Source organism: Artemia franciscana, chromosome 8, assembly GCF_032884065.1.
Source record: "Artemia franciscana chromosome 8, ASM3288406v1, whole genome shotgun sequence".
Taxonomy (NCBI): Eukaryota; Metazoa; Arthropoda; class Branchiopoda; order Anostraca; family Artemiidae; genus Artemia; species Artemia franciscana.
In genome coordinates this window covers 33,251,937-33,277,036 of record NC_088870.1, presented here as the reverse complement: position 1 = coordinate 33,277,036, position 25,100 = coordinate 33,251,937, and the positions used below count along the sequence as shown (strand labels likewise).

The 25,100-nt window shown below is 36.2% G+C and overlaps 1 protein-coding gene across 1 annotated transcript in view; it reads left to right on the top strand.

Annotated features, from left to right (window-relative positions):
• Positions 1-1,539: 1,539 nt before the first annotated feature.
• The window catches only part of LOC136030320 (terminal nucleotidyltransferase 5C-like), a 73,072-nt gene continuing 49,511 nt past the window's right edge, over positions 1,540-25,100 (top strand). The window contains exon 1 of the mRNA XM_065709215.1: positions 1,540-1,657. Coding sequence (XP_065565287.1) covers positions 1,637-1,657 — 21 coding nt within the window. The 5' untranslated portion in view covers positions 1,540-1,636. The remainder of the gene's footprint in view (positions 1,658-25,100) is intronic.

Genomic DNA, 25,100 nt, shown 5'->3' with positions numbered 1-25,100 from the left:
TTTGAGACAGGTATCAACAAAACTCCATCAGGGATTGCATTTACTAAAGATACAATCAACAATATGAATGCTTAGTTTTGTGATATTCTAGTCTTGAAATAGTAAAAAAAGAGAAATTATATGTTCTATTTGTTTTCCACCAGCCCATTTGTGACAACAATATACCCATGGTTGGCCCAGAATCTCTCTAAAATGCTTTAAACAGAAGGAATATTAAAAACAATTATACTGATCAGCAAGAAGAATATTAACATAACTCTCTAAACTTAGCACTTTTTAAGACAATTTTTAGCAAAGCAAATGCAAAACTTTAATGGTGTCCTATGTCATCTAAAAAAAAACAAAAAAAAAACATTAAAATGTGTCAGATGTATTTTGATATAAGATGCCTCAAAGACTTTTAGTTGAATCTATGAAATGAAGGGCCAGGTATTCCTTTACATTTTATACAACATGTAAAAAGAAAAACAGTTCAATTTTTTTCACAAAAGAAGAAGCTTGATGTAAAAAAATAAATGTATTTTTAACAGAAAGCAACTGACATCAATGAAATCAAATAAAACAAAAATTCATAGAGAATAAATAACATAGGCCTAAGCCATATATTTAACCTATAATGAGGTGGCATAAAAGATTATTTCTAAAATTAGAAAAAACCAGAGTTATGGCTTAAAGTTCTGCTCAACCAACAGGAATTGTCTTTTCAGAACTAAGGCCAGAGAAAAAGAAACTGATAACCAAAAAATAAGGCACCCAAAAATTTCAGGACCCTCTAGAGGGAAAAGAAGTAGAAGTAGGTACTTCAAAATAGGCCTACCTTCCTGGGACATACTTTAGCCTGTAGACACATTCCTGAAAGTTTCATTTTCCTAGCCTAACCTCTTTCCAAAGATTGCCAAAAGTAGTTAAATTAAAATTTTACCCCTATTTTACCTTAAAAATCCAGTTTAAATAGCAATCTCAACAAATAGAGACTATATAAAAGGCTATAGGTATTGGCCTAATCATTATAAATTTTTTCAACTAAAAATTATAGGGTGATTTAGAAACTAGCCCTGTTTGATATAGTAATATTTGACTAACTCACCAATGTGATAGCTACCTTCCTAAGACACAACCTTTTTAATTACCAAAAAACTTTTCTTCTGAAGCTTAGCCTATGCAAGACAGGCCTAGAACACCAAAAACCCTTTTGATCCTAAGGAATATGCATAAGATTACTTACAGATAACTGAAAAGCTAAGATTATTTCCACTATTTATAGTTTCCTTGTCTTTTCTCTAGACTTAACGGTTTCATATTTTTATCCATTTAAAAAAATATGTAACATTGACGTCACTTATCCTTAATAATCTTTTTTTTTTGCGGGTTAGAAAGTGCAAGCCCGCGGACAAGTAAACCCGAGCGTTCGATTTAACCTCTGACGTCATGTGCGTCTCATAAAACGCTTTCAGATAAGTAATCGGACAAGTAAAAGAACACGGGGGTCGCTTTTTCAAATGCCATCTGTGTTTTTCTTATAAATGAATTTCGCCACCTGCAAATTGCTAAAAAAAAATTCCAGCTGATTAATTCCATTCAGTTTCACTATCAGCAACAACTGTCAAAAATATTTTGAATTTATTTAAAACTGAAAATGAGTTTCAACATAATGCAGGTTTGTCTATTTTGGTTTTGGTTGTATTAAGGCTCTCTGTATGAAAGTAGGCTAATTGGTAGATTTTTGTTTTTTGTAAATTTGGTAGGCTATCTAAATGGTCATCAAAGGACTTCTCTTTGCTGCTCTTGCTGAATGTAAGCAAGTATGGCCTAATAGGTTTGACTAAACTAATAGATACCCTGCAGATGTGTCCCACAGCTTCCTTCAATGAGCTTGGATGTAACCCTAATGGTGGAGGAGAGTGGTGTACCCAGGACCTATTTTCTCCTTCATTTTCTTATGTGTGAACCTTGTAAAAATAAAAGGTTATTACAAATACTGGTGAAATTCTAGTTAATTGACTTCTTGCTATCTCAGAAAGGGGTTAGGTTGGGAAAATGAAACTTTTGGGGATGGGGCTACAGTCTAAAATAGCCTATGTCCTGGGAAGGTATTTTGAAGTGCCTACCTCCACTCCTTTCTCTAGAGGGCCCTGACCTTTGATGACATTCAAAATATGTGTGTTATAAAAGCAAAATCTTGCAAAATAGATCTTCTGCTTAATTGAAGTACAACAAAATTGTTTTCAACTTTGCTCAATTCCATTTTATAAAGTTTTAAAGATATGCAAATACATTTCCTAAATTAAAACAAAAACAAAAAACAGTGATATGGCTGAGAATTCTACTCAAATAACAGGAATTGCATTTTCAGAATTTAAGGCAGAGAAAAAGCAACTGGTGACTGAAAATTAAGGTAAAATGTTGTTTTGTCAAAATTTAAATAGGTATAGACCTGTCATGTAGGCAAGTTTCAGGGCTCTCTAGAGGGTGAAGGAGTGGAGGTGGGTACTTTAAAATACCCTCCTGGGATATACTTTGGTAAATTTATAGAAAACCATATAACTGGCAAACCATACAAAGTGAATATACCACTCAATGCCTTTTTTATGCTCTTTATGAATATAATAATTGCTTCTACCTTATATTGATATATAAGTACTTTTTTAGCTCTTGAAAATGATGAATTTAAAAAAAATATGACAGTTCATATAACTAACTTATCAACTAAGCAAACATACCACTTGATGCTTTTTTATGTTCTTTGTGAATATAATAATTGCTTCTACCACAAATTCAAATTTAAGCACTTTTTAAGCTCTTAAAAATGACATATTTTCAATTAAAGTACAGGTTATCAGTTGTTTCTGACAAAATAATACTATGTTTTCTCTGCACTGTTTTTGACTAAATAATACTACATTTTCTCAGTGGAAAGAAGTAAACACCATAACATTGGTAAAATTAATTTGTCCAATTTAATATTGGAAAATCAGTGCTTGTGGATTATATAACATTAAACAAAATGGATTTATAATGAAACAGTAAGTTTGAGATCAATGTTTTAGGTTTGAGACAAAAGTTTTCAGCTTTTTTCATACCCCATATTTAGGTCATTTTTAAGAGCTCTAAAAGTGCTTAAATTAAAATTTGAGGTAGAAGTGATTATTATTTTTGTAAATAGCATAACAAGGCCTCAAGTGGTATATTCACTATGCAAAAGCCAGTTACATGGTTTACTATAATTTTACCTATACTTTAGCCTGTAGACCCATCCCTGAAAGTTTCATATTCCTAACCTAACCCATTTCTGAGATAGCATGAAGTCACTCAACTAGAATTTTACCCAAATATTTAATACCAAATTTAGTAAATTTTCTGTTTACAACATAATTTAGCTAGTATGGAATTGAATATGTCAATTGGTGCCTTTTTATGCTCTTTCACAATTCAACAATTTATTCTTAGGTAAATTCCATTTTGAGCCTTTAATGTGGTCCTAAATTTAGCCTATCTCATTTTTGTGACCACAAAAAATGTCATCAACACTAGTAAAGTTTTTGGAAATACAACATTACTTTATAAATAAATTGTTCACAACATTCAATAAGCAATGATAATGTGAAACTTTGGTAAATGTATCACAGTTCATATAATTGACTTACCAATAAAGTGAACATACCACTGAATGGCCTTTTTTATGCTCTTTATGAATATAATAATCATTTCTATTGTAAATTGAAATTTAAGCACTTTTTGTGCTTTTTAAAATTACAATTTTCAATTAAAGTATGAGTTAGCCTATTGGCTGTTTTTGACAAAATAATTATCTGTTTTCTCAGTGCTTTTTTTGGTTGTTTTTTGATAAAATAATCCTACATTTTCTCAGTGCCAAAATTATTTATGGTTAGGTTGGGTTAGGTCAATTATTGCTTAAATTCAAATCTGCAATAAAAAGAATTATATTATATTCATAGACAGCATAAAAAAAGGCATTGGGTGGCATGTTCACTTTATTGGTAAGTCTATTATATGAACTGTGATCATTTACTGAAACTTTTTCATGATGTTTGTAGCCTATATAAGGATGTGTTTATCTACAGCAAATGCTAAAATTCTGGTTTAGTTACTTTTTGCTATCTTGGGAAGGGGGTAGGGTAAAAAAAAAAACAGTATCCAATTGAGGAAAATTATGTAAAGCTTGAACCCTCACATCTTGTTACTAAATAGGAATCAAGAAGAAAAGTTATGTGTCAATGAATAGCTAAAAATCTAAGCTCTGCGTCAATACATTTAGAAAAACAAAAATAGCAATAAGTCAGCATGGTATTATACATAGAGGCAGTTCTAAATTTATGGATTACTATGTGAATCCAAAACATAAGGAATAGGATGTTCTCATCACTTGTTAGGCCTTTGAATTAGAAATTACATAATTTGGAGCTTACAAAACTAGAATTTGGATCTTATACTAGCTATTATTATCAGCACTTATTAGGCATCTCAATGGCAAATAAGAGAATCAGGATTTTAGTTAAATACTAGAAATAAAAATTAAAGCAATTAAAGGACTCCTGGAGTAAACCCCCTTTAACAAATGCCATTACAAAATTAAAACTGATTTCATCTATCTATTTATAGTATTAACATCATTATAAAAAGCGCTAAGTCTTATCTTGTTTTTCATTCAGGAAATTTTATTCACTGTATATCTACCTTGTTAACCTTCAATGATTTAATTTCTGTCCTATTTACAGATGTTGAGGGTGTATTCATTTCCACTTTTCAAAGTTTTAAAACAAGAGTAATCTTGAACTGATAGGTTTAGGAAGTAAGAGCACCTTAAATATCAGGGGAAAAATTGACCTGAATTCTCATTTTCCTTATATTAAAAATGAGCATGAATTAATTTAAAAACAATATCTACTCAAAATGAAGAGCAAATTTGACACTTAAAACAAGCAACAATTTTAAAGCCACTTAACAAATCATAGTTTTTTCCAAGATATTGGGGGGAGGACAACTGTCCCCCCTCAACAAAACCACTGATTAAGATAAGGGTCAAACTGTTTAAACTAATGGTCCTGTATAACTCAGTGTCTTTTTTTGGTATTTCAGCAAATAAATTATTAGAAATATCCAGGTAATCCAGCACTTGATTTGAAGTAAAAGCATTTTCTGCAATGAAAAACAAAGCTTTGTCTTTGTCATAGCTAGGGATAAAAGTAAACTCTGTGACAGTTCATTTAGGCAATTTCCAACAAATTCTGTACTATTGTTATTTGACAGCCAAGTATGTTGCAGAGAAACTGACCCTAAATACAAACCTCATGAAAACTAGCATTGCTTATTGAATGTGGAGTTTTATTGTTATAAATAGGTACCTTTTGAGTATATTACTTTTGTATAATTTATTTATAAAGTAATGGCGTGTTATCAACCTTTCTTCAAAACTTTTTCTAGTGTTGACAACTTTTTGTGTGTTTACAAAAATATGATACCTTTAAACCTCCTTTAAGGGCTCAAGACGCAAATTTGCCCCTGAATCAATAATTGAATTGTGAAGGAGCATTAAAAATGTATCAATTGATATACTCACTTTCATACTTGCTGAATATGTTGTAAACTGCAAATTTACCCAAACTTTAACTATTTTACTACATGTATTTTTCTAGAACTGTGTTTAGGCATAAATATATTTTTTTAAATATGATTTTGAAAAAAAAAAAATTGTATTTAGGACAAAGGTGCACTACAGTTGACGTACTTTGGTCCTAGGCAAAGTGAACCTCGGAGTTGGTGGCTAAAAAAAAAAAAAAATAAATGCATAGCAAAGCATACAACACAAGTTTAATTTTATACAAACAGATTGTAACATGGAGAATCATTTCAAGTACAAAAAATAACAAGATTGTCTTTAAAAAATAATCTTAAAGTCAAATTTTTCATTCAACATTGAAGTTTGAAAGATCCACATTGGAAGACAATTTCTGAAGTTGATGTTGGTACCCTCTAGACATTGCTGGATGTAATAACTTTGTCATTATGGTAGATTTTGTATCTCACTGGGTCTTTTTGGGTTAGCTTCTGGCTGTCTAAGTCCTTCTTTGAGTATTTCACTTCATAGGCTTCATTATGTTTTGCAATAAGTTCACAAAAACCCTTGTTTTCTTTTGTCTTACTCATACTAAAACAAATCAAACTGCAACAAGGACACCAGAAAAAAATAGCTCAGCTAAAAAAATATTAGAGCAGAACTCTATAAAGGTATTACCTTAAATTGCATGTCCAGTGAGATAAGATGGTGATGAGCCTCCTATGAAACATCTTGCTGGTTGTGTGACATATTATGGTTTGGCATCACAGGTTAGCCTGCACTCTGAGTTGGCCCACCCATGATCAACTCCTTTGTTGAATCCATTTACTGGATGGCGGCTTTGGAGAGACTGCTCCAGTGAGGGATGGTACATACAGAGAAGAAGTGCCAGTGCTCACGTTGATGGCAACAGAAGACTTGCAGCTTCTTTGTGTGACATTTTGTCATACTTGCCAGGGATTACCCTAAATTTGTTGGTGCACTGAGGAAAGATAGTTTTCTTTACTAAACAGAAGACAAAAAAAATCATCTTAATGCTTCTGTCTCCACGTCCTCTTCCCAGTTTAGGGCCCGAATCTTTTATGATCTTAGAAAAATAATTTGTGGTATGTAAAGACTAAAGGTAAATATGTACACTATTTGCTCCAAGGGTCTTTTATAGAAATATACAGCTTTTTATCTCTGCATTGCTCCCATAACTCTGGTGATCGTATTAATAATTTTTTTCAGTCCGTTTCTCATGCATGTTTGGTTATACTTGAATACTGAAGCAGGTTTAAGGAAGGTGGACAGGAAGGCCCACCTTGACATGCATAATTTTGTACTTATATGAAAATTCATGTGATGCATGACAATATTTATCCATTTAAATCTAACTACTTGTGTTTGAGAGGGATGCCTGACAATTATTTAAATCAAATGCTTCAAACTACCACAGAGAAACAAAAAAGAAAAAAAAACTTTGTGAAGCAACGTTTGGTTTTTACCTTAAATTTACCTTAAATCGCACTGGCCGGCGAATAAGGTTGGGTGAACATCCTGTAGATTCGCCGGTTGAGTGATGGAGGTGGAAGTGCGTTGTCTAGTTCCGTTGAGTAGATCCACTGGCCTCCCAGTGTAGTTTCCACTCCATCGCTGCCCAGTCTCGGTCAATTGCTTTTTTGAAGTTGTCAACAGTTTTGGACTGAACTGTTTCTTCACTAAGGGAATTCCACAGTGGAACAGCACGAGTTGAGAAGAAGTTGGAACGTTCTCTCCGTGAGCTTCTTTGTTGCTGGAGCTTCTTGGTGTGGCCCCGGGTGTGGCTAGAGAGCAACTTATTAAAAAGCCCTGGTGTGACACCATTCTCCAGCAGCTTGTGGGTCAGGATTGCATCTCCGCGTTTCCTCCTGTACGTCAGGGTTGGGAGCTTGAGTTTCTTGAGGCGTTCAGGGTACGAGAGGTTCTTACATTTGGTTGGTAGTTTTGTAGCCCTCCGCTGAACGCTCTCAAGGATCTTCTTGTCCACGACATAGTGGGGAACGGCAAGAGAGACTCCGTACTCAAGTTGCGGTCTGACCAGTCCTGTATATAGCTTCCTGATTGTCCTGGGAGATCTACTGGTGATATTACGTCTGATGAGACCAAGGGACCTGTTGCCTTTTGCAGCTAGGTATTTGCTGTGACTATGGAATTTCATTTTGTCATCAACAATGACCCCAAGGTCTCTTTCTTCGGTGACAGTTTCCAAAGTTATGAGCTTCCCAGTACGATCTGTCATTGTATATGTCATTCCTGGGTTCTTAGGGCCAAGATGTAGGACTTTGCACTTTTCAGCATTAAACTCGAGGGACCAGGAAGAGGACCAGTTGTTGAGGGTGTGCAGATCTGCCTGCAGAGCTGCGCACTGTTGGTTGTTTGCGACTGGGCCAAACAATTTCGAGTCGTCTGCAAACAGTTTAAGGTCATTTTGCACTGACTGGGCTGAGTCATTGATGAACATGTTGAAGAGGGTAGGTCCCAGTTTAGTTCCTTGCGGAACTCCGCTGAGCACTGGAGTTGGGTTTGACATGATTTGATTCCCCTCCTCATCATACATCATCACCCTCTGTATTCTATCCTTGAGAAACTGGATAATCCATTCCCTTACATCTTGGTGGAGTTGATAGAACTCTAGTTTCCTTTCCAGGTACGAGTGTACTACCTTCTCGAAAGCTTTGGCTTGGTCCAGCAAGAGTACGTCAACTGGAAGGCCTTCCTCAATCATCTTGGTGATTATGTCATATGATTGAATTAGGTTTGTCTCCACAGAGCGACCCTTCCTGAAACCATGTTGTCCATCGTATAACAGGCTGTTAGTTTCCAGATGTGCAACGATTGCATCATTTAAGACGCCTTCCATGACTTTTGATGGGACAGAAGTCAGGCTGATGGGTCTGTAATTCTGTGGTTTATCTTTCTGTCCTTTTTTGAAAACTGGCATGACATTTGCTGTTTTCCAGTCAGAGGGAATAGTTTTGGAAGCTATTGACATCTGGAATATTCTTGTCAGGGGTTCCGCTATTTCAGCTGCGGTCTCCTTCAGCAACCTAGGATGGATGCCATCGGGTCCCTTTGCCTTGGATGGGTCCAAAGTTTTTAGGCGCTTGTAAGTATCACAAGCTGTGAACTGGATCGGTGGCATAGGGTGTTTGATGTGGGTGGTTGGCATATCCGGTGGGGGGCATCCAGGGTCTTTAGAGAAATTTGACGAGAAGCATTGATTGAGGGTATCTGCCATTACCAATGGGTCGGTTATTTTGGTTCCATCGCTGGAGGTAAAATGATGGATCGACCTGCGGCTTGGGTTGTTTGAAGTGACATATCTCCAAAACTTTTTTGGATTGGTTTTTGCCTCTAGTGCTATCGACTCCTCATATCTTATGGTTGCTTTTCTGGTTGCATTTCTCAGTTTGTTCCTGGCCTTTTTGTACTGCTCTAGATGGGCTGCACTCTCACAATTTTTATACTTTTTCCAAGCTTTCTTTTTCTTATTAATGACTTTTTTTTAGCTGTGGTGACATATACGGAAGGGTTCTGGGACGTTCTGAGAAGTAAGTTTTCGTATGCTTCAACTCAAGACTCAGTAGTATGTCCTTGAAAAGCTCCCAGGATGCTTCAGTGTCTTGTTGCAAGGAGTTTTCCCATTCAATCTCTTGTAGGTCCTGGCGTATTTTCTTGTAATCAACAAACGTTCGTTTGATTTTGTTGGTTGGTATCTGATTCAAGATTATTGCACTCATGATACAAAGATGGTCGCTTGCTCCAAGGGGGGGGGTAAGTTTGCTGTTGACATAATTTTTTCGGGGTTGTTTGACAGAACGAGATCAAGGAGAGATGGAGTTTGATGATCTCTATGTCTGGTAGGGAACTCAACTGTCTGGACCAGCAGGTTATCAGCAAAGGCTTCAAGAGTTGGATTGGTATAGTTGTTTTGAAGAGTAAAGCCTAAACCATCGACCCACCTGGTGTCCGGCATGTTAAAGTCTCCTGCGATGATGACATTTTTGGGGTTACATATTGTCATTTCATTTATAATATTTGCCACATACTGAAATGATTCTTCGGAGTTGGGGGAGGAAGGGCTACGGTAAATCACGCCAATTCTAAACTTTTCAGACCCTACTGTCAATTCAACCAGGATAGACTCTACCCAAAAATAATTGGCACTTGTGAAAAGGTCAATGTTATTTACCTTCAAGGCTGACTTGATGTATATGGCAACTCCTCTCCTCACATTGGGTCTGTCCAGATTCGAAATGACTGTGTATCCTGGTATCTGAATATGGCTATCCTCCAGTCTATTTTGAGAGTTTTTTGGGCAAATTTCACTTAAGCACACAACGTCTATATCTTCGTGAGCCAGCAACACTTTTAGCTCATTCAGCTTGTTTGGCAAGGAGTCAATGTTTGTTGACAACACTTTCATCACTTGTTTCTGTCTGCTTCTTCTTCTTCCTGAGCCCGCTGGAACTAGCACGTCATCGTTGGATGACGGACTTTCGTCTGCTTCGCTAGATGCTGCGTCAGTTGAATAAGAATCTGGCGAGTTGTATTCCGATTCAACAGAAAGAACGCAGCTAGTGTCAGATTTGGCAGTTTCAAAACTGCATTCCGATGAATGTTCTTGAGCTGATATGGAACTACTATATAATACACTGTTAAATGACACTAAACTACTATTTACATGTCTTTCGTCTGGCTGTGCATCTAGTGCTCCATCGCCCCCAATGCTGGGGGTGGAGCTCGCTGACCGTTTTTTGAAACGACTTTGCCGTTCCGTACTCCGAGGTCAGTCTCACCGTTTGCAATCCGTCTTTTAAGTTCCTCTGTAGCGCTCTTACGTTTAGCTCTGTCCTCTCGGGACTCATCGCTGTGGAACTGTATGTCTGCTTTCAGCTCGACGGATTTTTTCAAGATCTTTACCTTGGTGGCAATGTCTGTAACACTAAAAAGAATCGGGGGAGGGCGGTCTGGGACTTGCTGGGTGGGTGGGTTGTTTGCACCGAGTCTTTTCAGGTTCAGAATTTTGACGCCGGGGAGACTATAATCTGAGGCTAGGTGCTGGATCACAAAGTTTGTATCATCGTCTGTAGGTGAGACACCGTAAGCGATGAGGTTCAGTTTCCTGCGTTGTCTGTCCCTATCCTGCCTCATCACTTTTAGGACTTGGTCCTCTAGGTCAGTACCAACTCTTCCCTCCGCGACTAGTTTAGAAATTCTGCTATCGACATCAGCAACAGAACACTTAGATGCCATGTCTCTTTCAATGTTGGAGATCTGATCACTGAGTGGGTTTACTGCCTCGCTTATTTCTTTTGTGATACTGTCCTTAAATAAGTCGAACGAATCATCAAACTTTTTTTTGATTCGATCTTCAAACTCTGAAAGGAGGGTTTTTACTTGGTTACCAATGTTACTTTGATTGGACGACTGTGGTGCCCTGAGTTTGCACACTGGGCATACCCACTGGCAACCAATTCTCCTTGTCATCTTTGTGAAAAGATTGTACTCAGCTAGGGGCATCTCCAAACACTTTATACACAGCCAATTTTCACAAGAATCACATTCAAGGGCAGATGAGTTAGGGTCTAATGCTACCGCGCACGCTGAGCATTTGTCTTGGCCTTTAATCGGACTGTCTTTCTTCCGCTTAGATGACTGCGATGCCATCTGTGGTTCTTTCTCGAAAAGTCTGTAATTAGTTCGTACTCGTAGGTGGCAGCACTTTTATTCACAACCGCAGTTCTGGAAGTCTAACACTGGTCCATATTACACAGGAAAAGTTCTTTTTTCTGGTTCTACAGTTTTGGTTTAGTATATTTGCCAATTTTGTTCTTTGGTTAGTGTTCTATGTCCGCCACAATTCACTATTATTCACAGAGCAAAAATCAGCTGGTGTTGCCATATTGCATCACCATCATTAAGTATTCCTTCTGGATTAAGTACTGGACTAATCCTTCTGGATTAAGTATTCAGTTCTGTTTTTAAAGGTTTTGGGGACTGCTTCTAAAGGCACCAAGCCAGGAAAGAATACTCTTAATATCGCTAATGCCATATATTGCTGCTGTTCCTTCTATGGTGAGATTGAAAGCACCAAAAACCACTAAATAGTGGAAAATAGTTTTTTTCATGTTTGTGATAATATAAGCTTTTATTTATCAAATCTTGTTTTTCTATTCTCCTGACATGTGAATTCCCCCCTTTATTTTGTTCATGAACAGAATTTCGACTGATTGACATGGTTTGAGGTCTATTATCGGTATACCTACATACAAGGGGGGGGACTCTTTCCTATCTAGAGCTACTCTAAATCGCTCTTTTTGACACTGATTATGCTACTTATAGATATACTTGCACACAGAAGGAAGGGGGGGGGGCTCCAAATCAGTGTAAGGAAAACATTTTATCTAAAAAAGGCAGTTTCTCCTATCTGCCCCTCTCCCATAGAAAAACTTATCTAGAATTTGCGTACCTTTAGTACACCCTCTCATTATAGGGCATCTTGAATTATGAAATGACATGTTTTTCTGAATATTTTTTAGATATTATGAGTGCTATATTCTTTTTCTTAATGCTAAAAATGGGGAATATGTTGTAATATGAGCAAATATACAAAATTAGTATTTTTGTATTGAATTACAAGAAAAGGAAACAAATTTAAGTTGAATCATTCTTCAAAATCTTTTCAAATGACGAGTAGCCACCATAACAATATCATTGCGGGAACATTTTCCTGAGACATCAGATGCTAAAAATCTTTTTTTTTTATATATATATATAGATCTAAAATCCAAAATAAGGAGTTGAAATGGAATATCTGAAAATGCAGATGTTTTAGAGGGTCTCCCGAAATCCCCTGCTTATTCTTTAATGAATATAGTTTTTCCTGTTGTAAGAGGACATTTAGCCAAGGAATTTAAGGATTTCTTTCGTCCCTTTTGGATTTTTCTTTATTCTTCTTTGAAATAGAGGCCTTTGGGCACTAGCCCATCTAGACCTTTTCTGTTTCCAAAAAATCTAGGGATAGATTCTTCCTCGTCACTGTGATGCATTCCATTGGGACACTTTTTCTCTTACAAATCTCCATTGAAAAATTAATGTCTGAAGGAACTCACAGTTTTGTGGCTTTCAGATTTTGCAAAGATCTTAACAATATTTATAACTATTGTTTGAATAAAATTCCCAAGCATCAACAAATAACTGTGATTCAGATTGGCCCTGGTTATTCAACCATCACTGTATGGCCTGTTTTGGAAATGTTGCATTTCAATCCCACCCACTCAAACAATGCAAATTTCATCAGTTGGTTCATTGCATTTCCTCATATTTTATTTGCCACCTTATATATTCAGAAGTTCCTCATTTTTTCTCCAAATGCATTTTTCCAGTCCTCATGCCTTCAAAAGTATTTGCTAACTAAAGCTTTTCTTCCTTTTGCAGGCAACTGCTTCTTAAAAAGAGGGAACAAAAACATGTTTTCACGTTCTTGCTTTTCTGAAAAAAATTAATTTATAAACTACCATCTTTTGAATTACTTCAGCCAAGACAAGTGTGTCAGTTTGTTTTTTGTAATGGAGATGGCGCTCAGATGTTTACTATCTCTTTCTGTGGGGTTTTGGCGTCCCCTCTCCCGTATTACCTCTAAATAATTTCGGATGTTTATTAGAAGGGAAATTGAATGTTCTAGTTACCTGTTTAAGTCAGAGGTAGTGCTATAGCATTGCCTATAGTAAAGAGCCATAATGGTTCAGTGTGTCGTTATTTATTTGTTTTTTCCTGGAGACACTTCATATGGAAGGGATGGTCGCATAAACGTTGGAGATGGCTCATTCGATTGCAAATTCAAAGTTATAGTGGCCCATTTTAAGAGACCACCCACACCATTTCCTTCCTCTAAACGAATTCAATCTAAATTTTGAGTCTACCATTTTGTTCAAAATAGTCCAAAGTTCAAATAACCCTGTCCCTGGGCTTGACAACCCCCCTCCAGCTTCCAGGACAAAGGCAGTAAACTATGCAGATTTTCCATTGTTAAGATATAAGGTTTTTATGGGAAGGGTGGTCTAAAATTGAGGGTCCTAGTCCCTCTTTAAATCGAAAGTGATTGGAAATACAAACAGCCCTTCCCCCTCCCCCAGAAATTAATATTCAATCCCTCTTGATCTCTGGGAATATTCTGGTCTAAGCTCTTATTATGTAAGTAAAGAGCAACACGAAACCCTAAAATTGTCATAATTTTGTACCCAAGACTCTGTCTTAAAACTGGTTTGATATCTGGTCCTTTTGTTACCCCTTCAGACATCTGATTGACATTTTGAGGTACCTACTTCGTGCTTTCTCTGTGGCAGCTCAATTTTACGTGTGGTGTAATTTTCCAAGGGGGGGGCGTTTATGTGTTCCATTTTACTCTAACACATCAGATTCTTTTCTGAGACTGTTGATCCTCTAGAAAGCTTGACAGTGTTTCCTATTTCTTTGAAACAAAACCATCACTAGTTATTACTGTTCCCATGACAATAATGCCATCTGGCATCACATTAAAAGACTTATATACTTATAATAAACATGGCTTGACTTTTGGTCTTAATAAACTTTTGAAGTATGGGTTGTTATTAAGTTTGTTTGCCGGAGATTTTTGATAATATGTAATTTTGTAATTTAACAATATTGTCATCTAGTTTGCAATTTTCTGAGAATAGATATCGTCACTGAACCATAGGTTTTTCACAAAAAATCTCAAATTCTAATTTTCAGAGAAATAAAGCAATTTTTGTACAATTTTAATTTCAATCAAGGTGATTTTTTCACCCTAAGCTTGGCTATCACCAAATCTGATGAAAATTTATGTGCAAATCCTGCAGACTTTTTGCTTTCGATTTTCAGTTTTGTTGTCACATGCTTTGTCAGAGTTAACCCTCTCCCCTATTTTGATGGGTAGCAAATTTAAACAGTAATTTTGCTCTTAAATAAATAAAAAGTCTGAACTTTTTACGCCTCCACTCGTAAGGATGAAACTGGTTACTCCATTCATAACACAGGTGTACCTTGTGATTGCCTAGGTTGAGGTAGGGGTCACCAAAGCTGTCGAGCGTCGGTAAGGAAAATTTTAAGTGGACACAGCTACTTTTACACCGAACGTAAGTGAGGCTTGAAAGTGGGTTAAGGCTCTAAGAATTCAACCCTCTGTTCGTTTAGCCCAAGTTTGTTATGACAAAGTTTTCAAATTAACACCAAAACTTTGGTGTGAAGATCAGACCTACTTTGTGCCTCCAATATTAGAGATTAAAAAGCCTTTTATGATTCCTACTGAAAAAGGTGCTGCTTGACTCCTATTCTGCTGAAAAATTAATGGTGGTGGACTGTGTTTGAGGGATCATGGGGCCATTTCGGTCTTCCATCCTATAGATTGGACTTTTTTTTATGGTTGCCTTTCAACCGAATTGTAACTTGTACACCAATCCGGCAACAAGTTGATACTAGGGGGGTGTAGCCTGTTGAAGGGCAACTGGCATAATTTGGTTTTCTACTAATACACATTAAAAATTATCATGTGATTCCGATTCAAACAAGGCGCGTCATGCCTACCTTTTCTCTACAAAGTTGTCAGTTAGGGTCTGAGATAGAGGGCTGCAACCCAACATACCATGTTCAAGCATACAGTTTGAAAATCCGTGCATGTGTCTGATTCAAATAAAAACAAAGTGCTACCTTGCTAAAAATTTGGCAAGGTCAGAAAAATTTGGAAAAATCAGAGCTTAACTTGTCATTCCATCGTTTTAGGGTTTTGTTTGTTTTGCCACACTATTGCCTGCAGTGTAGGTGTAGCTCACTTTTGATCTGGGTCAGGACTCACATCATTCTCACATATTGCTGAAATTCTGCTGCCTGGATTTAGGTTGGTTTACACCAAGTCAGAACTTGTTTTACACTTAAGACAAGACTTAGTCCGTATTTGATCCGAGTGAGGACTTAGCTAGTTTTTGTACCGAGTTAGTACGCAGCTCGAAATAATCTTGCTTCTTTACCCAATCAGGACTTGTTTACGCGCCAATACACCAAACTCTTTCTTAAAATTAGATCGTTTTTGCTCCAGTCGCCGAAATCCTGCCGCTTGTAGTCTCTTTTGGACCAAATCAATCCGTAGCTTGTACTTAACTCGTAATTTGCATAATTTTCCTTCTTATTCTATAAGCTATCTTGGAATCTCTTAGAGTAACGTTTGATAAATGAAATAACTAACAGGAAAGAGATTATATTTCTAAGTTTATTAAAACTTCCTTACATGCACTGGACATATTGTTGTTGAAAATTGAAAGTAAAACTAAATTTTTCCCTTGTCTGCACAAAAGAGTGGTATGAAGGGGAAATATCTCCCTATGATTTAATCACTTGACTCCCCTGGAATATAAGACAAATATGGACATCAAGGACTATAGGCCTGTAGAATAGGGCTTCAAAATCGGCAATGATTATTCGTCTATTCTCTTTCCTGCAGGTTAAGCTTGTGCATGCCTATAGTTGAAAGTATAGGGTACTTGCCAATCTTCTATCTCTTCCTTTGTATTGAGTCTTATGTTCTATCGTTTGAAGTAGATAATAACGACAATGATATGACTAAAAATGGACTACAAAGTGACAACCAAGTATATATGTCACAGCCTTTCCTGTAACATATCAAGTGTATACTTCCCCAATTTTGTAGCGTTAATAACTTAAGAACATGTTTTTTGTTCCTTGAATCAGTACCGAGCAACATGTGTATCACCTTCCACTCAATCACCTCATTATTGCTCTTTCCTTGGTGTAGTAGAAACAAGTCAAGGGAATATTCCCTTTGAGATGACGTAGTTTTCAGAGGAAATCGATTTCTCACTTAGGAAGTAGAACTTTTGCGTGGGATATCAGGAGATACGGGGGTGGACTGATGACTACGTTCGGGGTGATTAAAACTACGAGAGAAAAAGGTTAGCCCAACTGACGTAAATCTGTTTTTATGGCTAATCTAATCTCTGGGACTTAGACTAAGCAACAAGCGATTGTTGTTGAATGAGTGAAATGAATGTTCTTCTGGAATAGATGTTTACATTCTCTCTGTTTTGTGAGCTCTTTTGCTTGAAATGATTGTTATAAAAAAAGGACAGTAAATAAAGCCCTTGAATGTGCAAATGAAAGCACTAAAGACAACAGACATTTAGTGGGTTCAATATTAAAGTGAAAACGAGTTGAAGAAAAAATAACTATCAAAACATGGTAAATCTTAATAATTATTTAATTTTTTTCAGATTGCTTAAACTCTGTGCCCATCTTAAACAGCACAGAGGACTTTTTATAAAAATAAGTGCCTTTTGAATCTAGACAATCCTTATGTGATTAAACAAAAAAAAAACAAGTTTTTCCAACTGAAAATAAGGAGCAACATTAAAGCTTAAAACGAACAGAAATTATTACTTATATCAGGGGGTTCGTTCCCTAGTTATGAACTCACTCTTTACGCTAAAGTCTGAATTTTGTTCAAATTCTTTAAGGTTGACACATGTATCACAAAGGCCGTTTAATTAGAGCAAATAGCTCTTTTGAAAATGTTAAAAAAAATTAAGCGTAAAGAGCGATGTATTGACTAGGGGATGAACTCCCTCATATACGTAATAATTCCTGTTCGTTTTAAGTTTTAATGCTGCTCATTAGTTTCAGTTGAAAAAACCTGTTTTTTATTTAATTTCTGACCGTTTTTTAAATGATACTGGGAAACCCGGCGCTCCCTTCATAGAAATATCCCTTCCCGCATGAAAACTTCCTCCATGAAAAAATCTTCCCACGTAACCCCGACCTCCCCACCAGAAAAAATCCTCCCTGCAAACGTGTGTATACTTCCCAATAACCAATACTATATGTAAACAATGGGAAAAATTCATAATTGGCAGCCTTTCCATCGGGGACTGTGGGGGGTTAAGTCATCCCCAAAGACCGAGTTTTTAATCTTTCGACTATCTCAAAGTTCTGATCGAGTGACTTCGGAAAAAAGAGCGTGGGAGGGGGCCTAGCTGCCCTCCAATTGTTTTGGTCTCTTAAAAAGGACATTATGACTTTTAATTTCCATTTGAATGAAGCCCTCTCGCGATATTCTAGGACCACTTGGTCGAAACGATCACTCCTGAAGAAAAAACAAATAAACACGCATCCGTGATCTTTCTTCTGGCAAAAATAAAAAATTCCCACATCTTTTCCGATAGGAGCTTGAAACTTCTACAGTAGGGTTCTATGATACTCTAAATCTGATGGTGTGATTTTCATTAAGATTGTATGATTTTTTAGAGGGTGTTTCCTCCTCTTCTCGAAAATAAGGCACATTTTCTCAGGCTCGTAACTTTTGGTAAGTAAGACTAAAAGTGATGAAACTTGTATATTTGAAATCATCATAAAAATCCGATTCTTTTGATGTTTCTATTCGTGTCGACATTCAGTTTTTAGTGTTTTGGTTACTATCGAGCCGGGTCGCTCCTTACTTACAGTTCGTTACCACGAACTGTTTGATAATACGCGGGTTTTGTTCGTTCTAGTACTGAGCTGCTAATTTTAGACATACTGTGGAGGAGGGCACCAAAATAAACAAAAGGCATTGCACTGTTTGAAGATGAAACTAAAAAGCTATAATAGGAAGAAATGATATGAAATTTTAGTAACTTTTTTGACACTAGACAACACCTTAAAACGGCAGTTTGTTTGATTCAAAGTTACAGCGTAATAATTTTTATCTTGGAGACTAACAAATTGCAAATTTATGGATTTATGGAGAACTAAACGGTATAAATGTGAGCATTGAATGTTGAAAGAATACTTTTTCGATTAATGAGTCTTTCATACACAAATCTGACTACGTCCGTTTTTTGTATATTTTTAGATTTTATCCTTTGAGTATAGAACTGAATTTGAGCGTTTACATGAGTTTATCCTGAAAATAAAGGTTAATAAAAAAAATGACAGAAGGTTTGTTTTTTCACATTGACAATAAATGCTTTTTTTAGGCCAATTTGACCTAAAGTCCGTTCTAAAATGGGCTTAAGAAGGTGCTCCAGACAAACACATTGTCAAAAAACAAAAAAATCATGAACATTTTCTCCTCAATAAGTGTACTAAACTCAATTTTTTTTTACTGTTTTACAAAGTAGAGTTAAGAGAAAGAGTCAAACTTTAGCGTAAAAAGCGAGGCGTTGAGGAGGAAAATCCCCTTTCATATACGGAGTAATTTATGTTTGTTTTAAGTTTTAATGTCGTTCATTGCTTTCAGTTAAAAAACTTGTTTTTTTTTATTTAATCTCCTCAATAAGTGCACTAAACTCAGAATGGTCACTTTTGGTTTTTGCGGCTGTTATGTTTAATGAACTCGTAAGCGAAGCGTCTGGAGGATTTATATGTGTGTTTCCTTACTTGCTTAATATTGAAACCATCATAACTACTTGTTTTGATTTGTGTGAAGTTTGAATTCTTCCAATTGATATCTTCAATGATTTGAATTGGAATGTGAGGAATATGAAGTTAATTAGGATTTGTGAAAATAGGAATCATGTTCCTATTCAAATATTTAACAATTTTACTAGTTGTTATGACTAGAAACTAGGGGACATAAAAGGCAAGAGTTGCGAAAAAGGCGGGATTGTGGAATTGAAGATGTTTGAAAAGATTTTATCCTCGAAAAGAAGCTTATTTTTATTGTTACTTTTTCCTTTATTCTATCATTTGTTTTTTAAATGCCCTTCACATTTTCATGCCATAAGCTCTCAAAAGAAAGTATAATTTTGTCTGTTAGATTAAGTAAATATTGGCTTGCTAAACTCAAGCTGGAAGTTGAGAGTCTAAAACAATAAGCATGGTAGATGTTGTTCCTAACACTTTTGTGGGACACAATCATGTTTGGGTAGGCTAAATAGGTGGTTTCTGGCCGTCCCTTAAATTTTGGATAAATTTTGTCTGTGGGCATAGGGACACACACGTACAACCTTGGAAGAGGGAGGTGAGGTTCAAAATTGGAAAATTAGTGTGTTATTAGGCGAAGATTTTTCAACTTTTCGTGTTTGGTAGGTCTCCGCTTTAGCTAAATATTCCGGATAGCCAACTACCAACTAATATTGAAAGTCAAAAGTCTGGGTTTAACACAAAAAAATTGGATTGTGCATAGTTTATTGCAACAACGAAGTTTGTATCCCCTAAGAATTACCAAAAAGGGTGTTTCTGTATGAAGAACCTTGTTTATAAAAAAGCAGAGGTTATATACTCTAATCAGCTCATCAAGGACTATTGATCAGCTTTAAAGAAAATCCATGTATCTTTGCACAAAAGTTGATTTTCTTGTCATGGGCCAACTTTCCAACATCACTACTTACAAATAAAAAGCCCAACCAATAGAAAATGGCAGCACTCTTGAACCCATTGGGCATGCGCCTTGTTTGAACCTCTAAATTTTATATCTATTATTCTAAGAAGATATTTGGCAGTAATACCAGGGAACCATCACATATCTTAAGTGTATTTAAGATTTACACTAACTTTCGGTTTGAAACAGAGATTTCAACGTGAAAGCAGAAACAATGCTCGAAGAAATGAAAGCTTACTGAATCATCTGTAGGTAGCCGTCTCCCATATTGGACTATGAAACCCTACTTTAGCTCACATTGTAGGCTCTAGCCAAAACAAGGTAATATTCATCAATCAGCTTTGATGGCAACACTTTCATTTAAAACCACCAGGTTTGACCCTTATCAATTGATCTCGGTAAACCAAAATCTGCTGCACAGAGAAAAAAAGGACAAAACTTAAGTGTTGCTCCCGCAGTATATAAATTTGGACAGAACTGAGAGGGATGAAAACTGTGAAAAATTAATATGCATAATTTGTTTTATTTTTACCTAACTAGTCTTTGCATGAAAAATAGGGCTTGGTATAGCAAAAAAACTAGAGTTAACTGGAAACTAGATCCAATAGATTGTAACTAATGTTCAAATCTCTGTGTTTTTCTGTGGGTAGAGAAGGTTGACACTTTTGCAAAACAGAATTTGTTTTGATTTTGATCAGGGCCGTACCCAGGATTTTCGTTTGGGGGGGGAGTACAAAATTCTCTCCGTGGACTTAGTCTAACGGTTAACTGCGAAGACCGTCAGTCCGCCCTTTGCGAACGACGACGCGTCCGGTAGGCATACTTTTGTATCCTTAAGGGCTTTTTTTTTATATACAGTGTCGCATTAACAAACGAAGTATTTAAGTATTTATGTACATAATATATCTACATAGCCGACCAAGAGTTCTTGTCAAGTAAAGTAACTATCTACAAAATGAAATGTAAACAACGTTTTTCTTCCCCGCAAAACGTCTAGTGCTTTTTCGTGGCAGACATCAATGTATCTATGGATGGCGAGCAGATCTAAACCATTCAGCCTTTCTTGTCCCGTTGAATTACTTAGCCATGTTTTTAACCTTCTAAGTGAAGAGAAGCTTCTTTTCGGAGTAGCAGTACTGATAGGCAACGTTGCAAGGACAGTCAATAGAAGAGAAATATTTGGAAAAACGGTGGAGTCGCATTCGTGAAGAGAAGATACAGCAGAAGAAGACCTTTCTATGATAAGAGGTTTTTCACATTTGGTGCGTCAAAGCTCAGTCTCTTGCTTCAGGCAGCCTTGCTTGGGAAGAATATTGCCTTATGACTCAAGCAAAGACTCCAACTTTATGTTTTTGGGATCAATTGATACAATCTTTGAAGGGACAAGGATGCTGAGATGAGACAACAGATTCTGGTGGAATTCAAAGGGTTGTTTCAGCTCCAGTAGTTAAGTGGTCTAGAAAAAAATAAACAGTGAGGTTCTATAGTGAGTGAGATCAGGATCGTCAAGATGAGATTTCCTTCCACCTCTTATTCTTGGGTGAGTCATTTTAAGCCCTAAAGTAGTTGCTAAATACTGAGCTTCGTCGAAAAGAGGAGCGAAGGTAGCGACAGAATCTAATCGCATTGTCATTGTTCTAGAAAGAATAGTTTTTACATGTCTACAAGCGGCAGCCAAGTCGCAGTCAACCGACTGAAGAGTTTTACACAAAGGCAGCTTCAGGCAGATGAATTCCTTTACGACGTGGAGACACATAACGAACTGTGACTGGTCAATGACGTCCAGCATTTGTGACGCTTTTGCAGACGTTTCTGCGTTGCTGTTCTCCTCAAGCGCTTCGAGAGAACACAGAATTGGCTGGTAGAGCTCAAGAAAACGGTTAAAGTATATTTTTTTTGTGAAACTGTGTTTGTTGATGACTTGTGTAGCATTCCAGTTCCTGAAGGGTTTGCTGACAAGGCTACCTGAGCGTTGGTGGCTGCCTTTGCCAGCTGTTTCGGACGAAAAAAGAAGACAGAATTGACAAAAAGCACCGTCCTCAGATAACGAATAGGACAACCAGCTGAAATGAATCAGCCAACCCAACTGAAACTTCAACTTTATTTTCCTAGGTATTGGAAAAGTATATGCAATATCTGGAGTCCAAGGACCCTTTAGTAGACGAAGCTTGGACGCTGTGTCGAGTGAAGACGATTTGTGGACAAACCGTCTGATGTCGTTTGGAACCAAATAAGATTCGGTATTAGCGTGCTGCGAAGTGACTGTATCGAGTGGACTGGAATGTGAATCCAGTTTAATATCCTCAAGTTTAACTTAAGCATCAGTAACTGCTTCGATTTTCGAACTGCTTTACAGCCTTGATTTGGATGCTCAAGCTGTGGAAAATTGTAATCTGAAGAAGTGATCGTTGAAATTTTTCCAAGGAGGGGCATGATGAGTAAAGATTGAAACGCGTGCTTTTATGCTCGATTGGTCAGTTTATGCACCATTTAGTTATTTTTCTATGACATTTTGTGTATGTATTGGGTTATCAGATTCTGTGCAACTAAAATTTGAACTTCTATGTTACCCACCTAGTTTGGTCAAGAAAAATGAGAATCGTCACAGCAAGAAATAATTATAGTTAATTGGGATTCAGATCGAATTGAATTTAAGAATCTAAATCTTTCTTAGCCTAAGACTGAGAGAAAAAATACAGAAGATTTTTGTGGTACCGAGTATAAAAAGGCATTCAAAACCTGTTTTCCCCTCCTCTGCTGCAAGAAAAATATAAACCCCATCCCGATTTTAACACAATCCATAAATGTGGATATAATTATGTAATAACTTAACTGACCTACACACCTTCTATTAAGAGTTGTTTATTTCTTCTTACAATATATTCTGTTCATTTACAATCTATTTATTCACTTAAAATAATACAACAGGCACTCTTTATGCTTTATAAATCTTTGCTTAATGGATTTTCGTATGAATTACATTAAGGTGCTGATGCTTTTTTCATGTCATTGGATACTTTTTTTGTTAAGTCTGAAGCTCTAGTTGACTCTGCTTAGCAACATGGGTTTAATTATTTATTTTTATCAGATACGACAGGACTTCTTGAAAAAAAAATATAGCATGAGATATAATTATCGAAGGGGGAATTTTCTCTCAAGAAAAAGGCGGACTTATACCTCTTCCCTTCATGAGTCAATCTTATCAAATCTAGTTTTTTTGTATTTTACTAGCTTTTACCATTAAATTACTTGATTGACTATTAAATTTATACAGTCCCGTGGTCATTTCCTAAAAATAAGGGCTAATGCCAAAAAAATGACGACAATGTTTTTTCTAGAAGCCATTTTCTCTACATCCATGCGAAAAAACAAGGCATTCTCTATATTCAAGCACATAAGCGAACAATCAGCGGCTTATATATTTGTGTATTAACGTTCAAACGATCATTGCTTTCATTTTTTATTTTCCTCTACTTTTTTTTTTGCTGGGTCGTGTTAGCCTATTTACTTGAAATATTTTAAGACTTTGCACTTTATGTGTTCTTCGTTAATTCAAAGGAAGGGGCTGCCCCCTTTGCCCTAGTGTGTGCATAATGACCTGAATGCTCGGACATGTGAATTAGAGCATATCTATTTACCTTAAAATTGCATAATAAGGGAGAATTACAAAAGATGTTAATGTAAAAGAAATCATATAGTAAAAAAATATGAATGGCAGCTTGGCAGAAAAAAATCTACTATTTTTATTATAGAAGAATTTCTTGCGAGATTCCCTGATCTCATTTTAATCGAGATTACAATCCTTTTGATAACCTGATATTTTAGTCTCCTTTATAGCCGTTGAAATAAATCTTTAAACACAAACTTTGACACTGAGTTAACTGCAATAAATTGGAGCAGATTTGTGATGCAGAAGGTGACTTTTCAAGATCAAAGAGTTTTTCATTGTTGGTAGTTTAAGTTCTCCAGAGATGAAAAAACTAATTTATTTGGATTTCGAAATCATTCCTAAATGCGCACGCAATATTTCCCAATAGAAATGCCAAATTGAACGTTTTTCGAACGATTCAAAACAAACCATTGAATGAAGTCCTTACTAGGGAAGTTCGAAAGCTATTTGTTTTCATTTTGTTTCATTTGATAAAAATTTCATTTTTCATCTTTCCAAAAGAGGATTTGGTTGGGAATTGACAACCAACTAGATTCAGTGTTCCGTTGAGAAAGCGTGTGTTATAGTTCTAATAACCATAAGGTTGACAACAAAACTGATCGCATGACATTATAAGATAATATCAGAACCATCTTCATCTCTAAAACATATCTGATACATTTGTTTAATCATATTTCATTTATTATGTTAATTATTTAGAATTTGTGTCAAGTTTTACAATTAGCCTTATTGAGATTTGGTTTAGTCACTGTCCGGGTAGATAATTTTTGGCCTAAAACTCCCACAAAACATTTAAATTAGCATTTGATGGCTCTTAGATTTTAGAAAGTTTCTGTGGCAGTACACAACCTTGGTAGGAATGACTTGGGAAGCCGTAGAAGTCACTTGATGAGCTCTACAATTACGTATATTGACAGAAAAATTTAGTGTCCATCATAGTTGTCATTGCTTTGTAGGTTGTCTTATTAGGAAGTTGAGCTGTATTTACAAGATCCATTTTAGGAATAGGCATCAAGAGGGGAAAATCGTTTTTCAGTCTATAACCCCTCCCATTGGTCCCAGGGATAAGACAGTTTTGTCATTGGGTTTTTCTAATAGTTTCTGAAATTTTTAACACTTATGGGAATACCAATACAAAGGGGAAGTTTTGAATTCATGTCTAAGGCCCGTCTTAAGATCTTGCCGGTAGAAATTATATACAAAAAACGTTTAACATGTCCAGGGTGCTTCTTAGATCAATCAATCAAACTGCGTATTTGAGTGTGTTTTTTGCGATTACTTCAGTGACGGAGGATCTCACAAGAGGGAATTTGATAAGAATATGGTGTTTGATTTGCCTTTTATGTCTTCTTTTGACGAGTACCCGCTCCCTGAAAAAATCTGTGATGCCTATATGCCTCATTCCTCCCAATGTGTAAAGACATGAAAACTCTTGGATTGCAAAAAATTACAACCCTAAATATAAT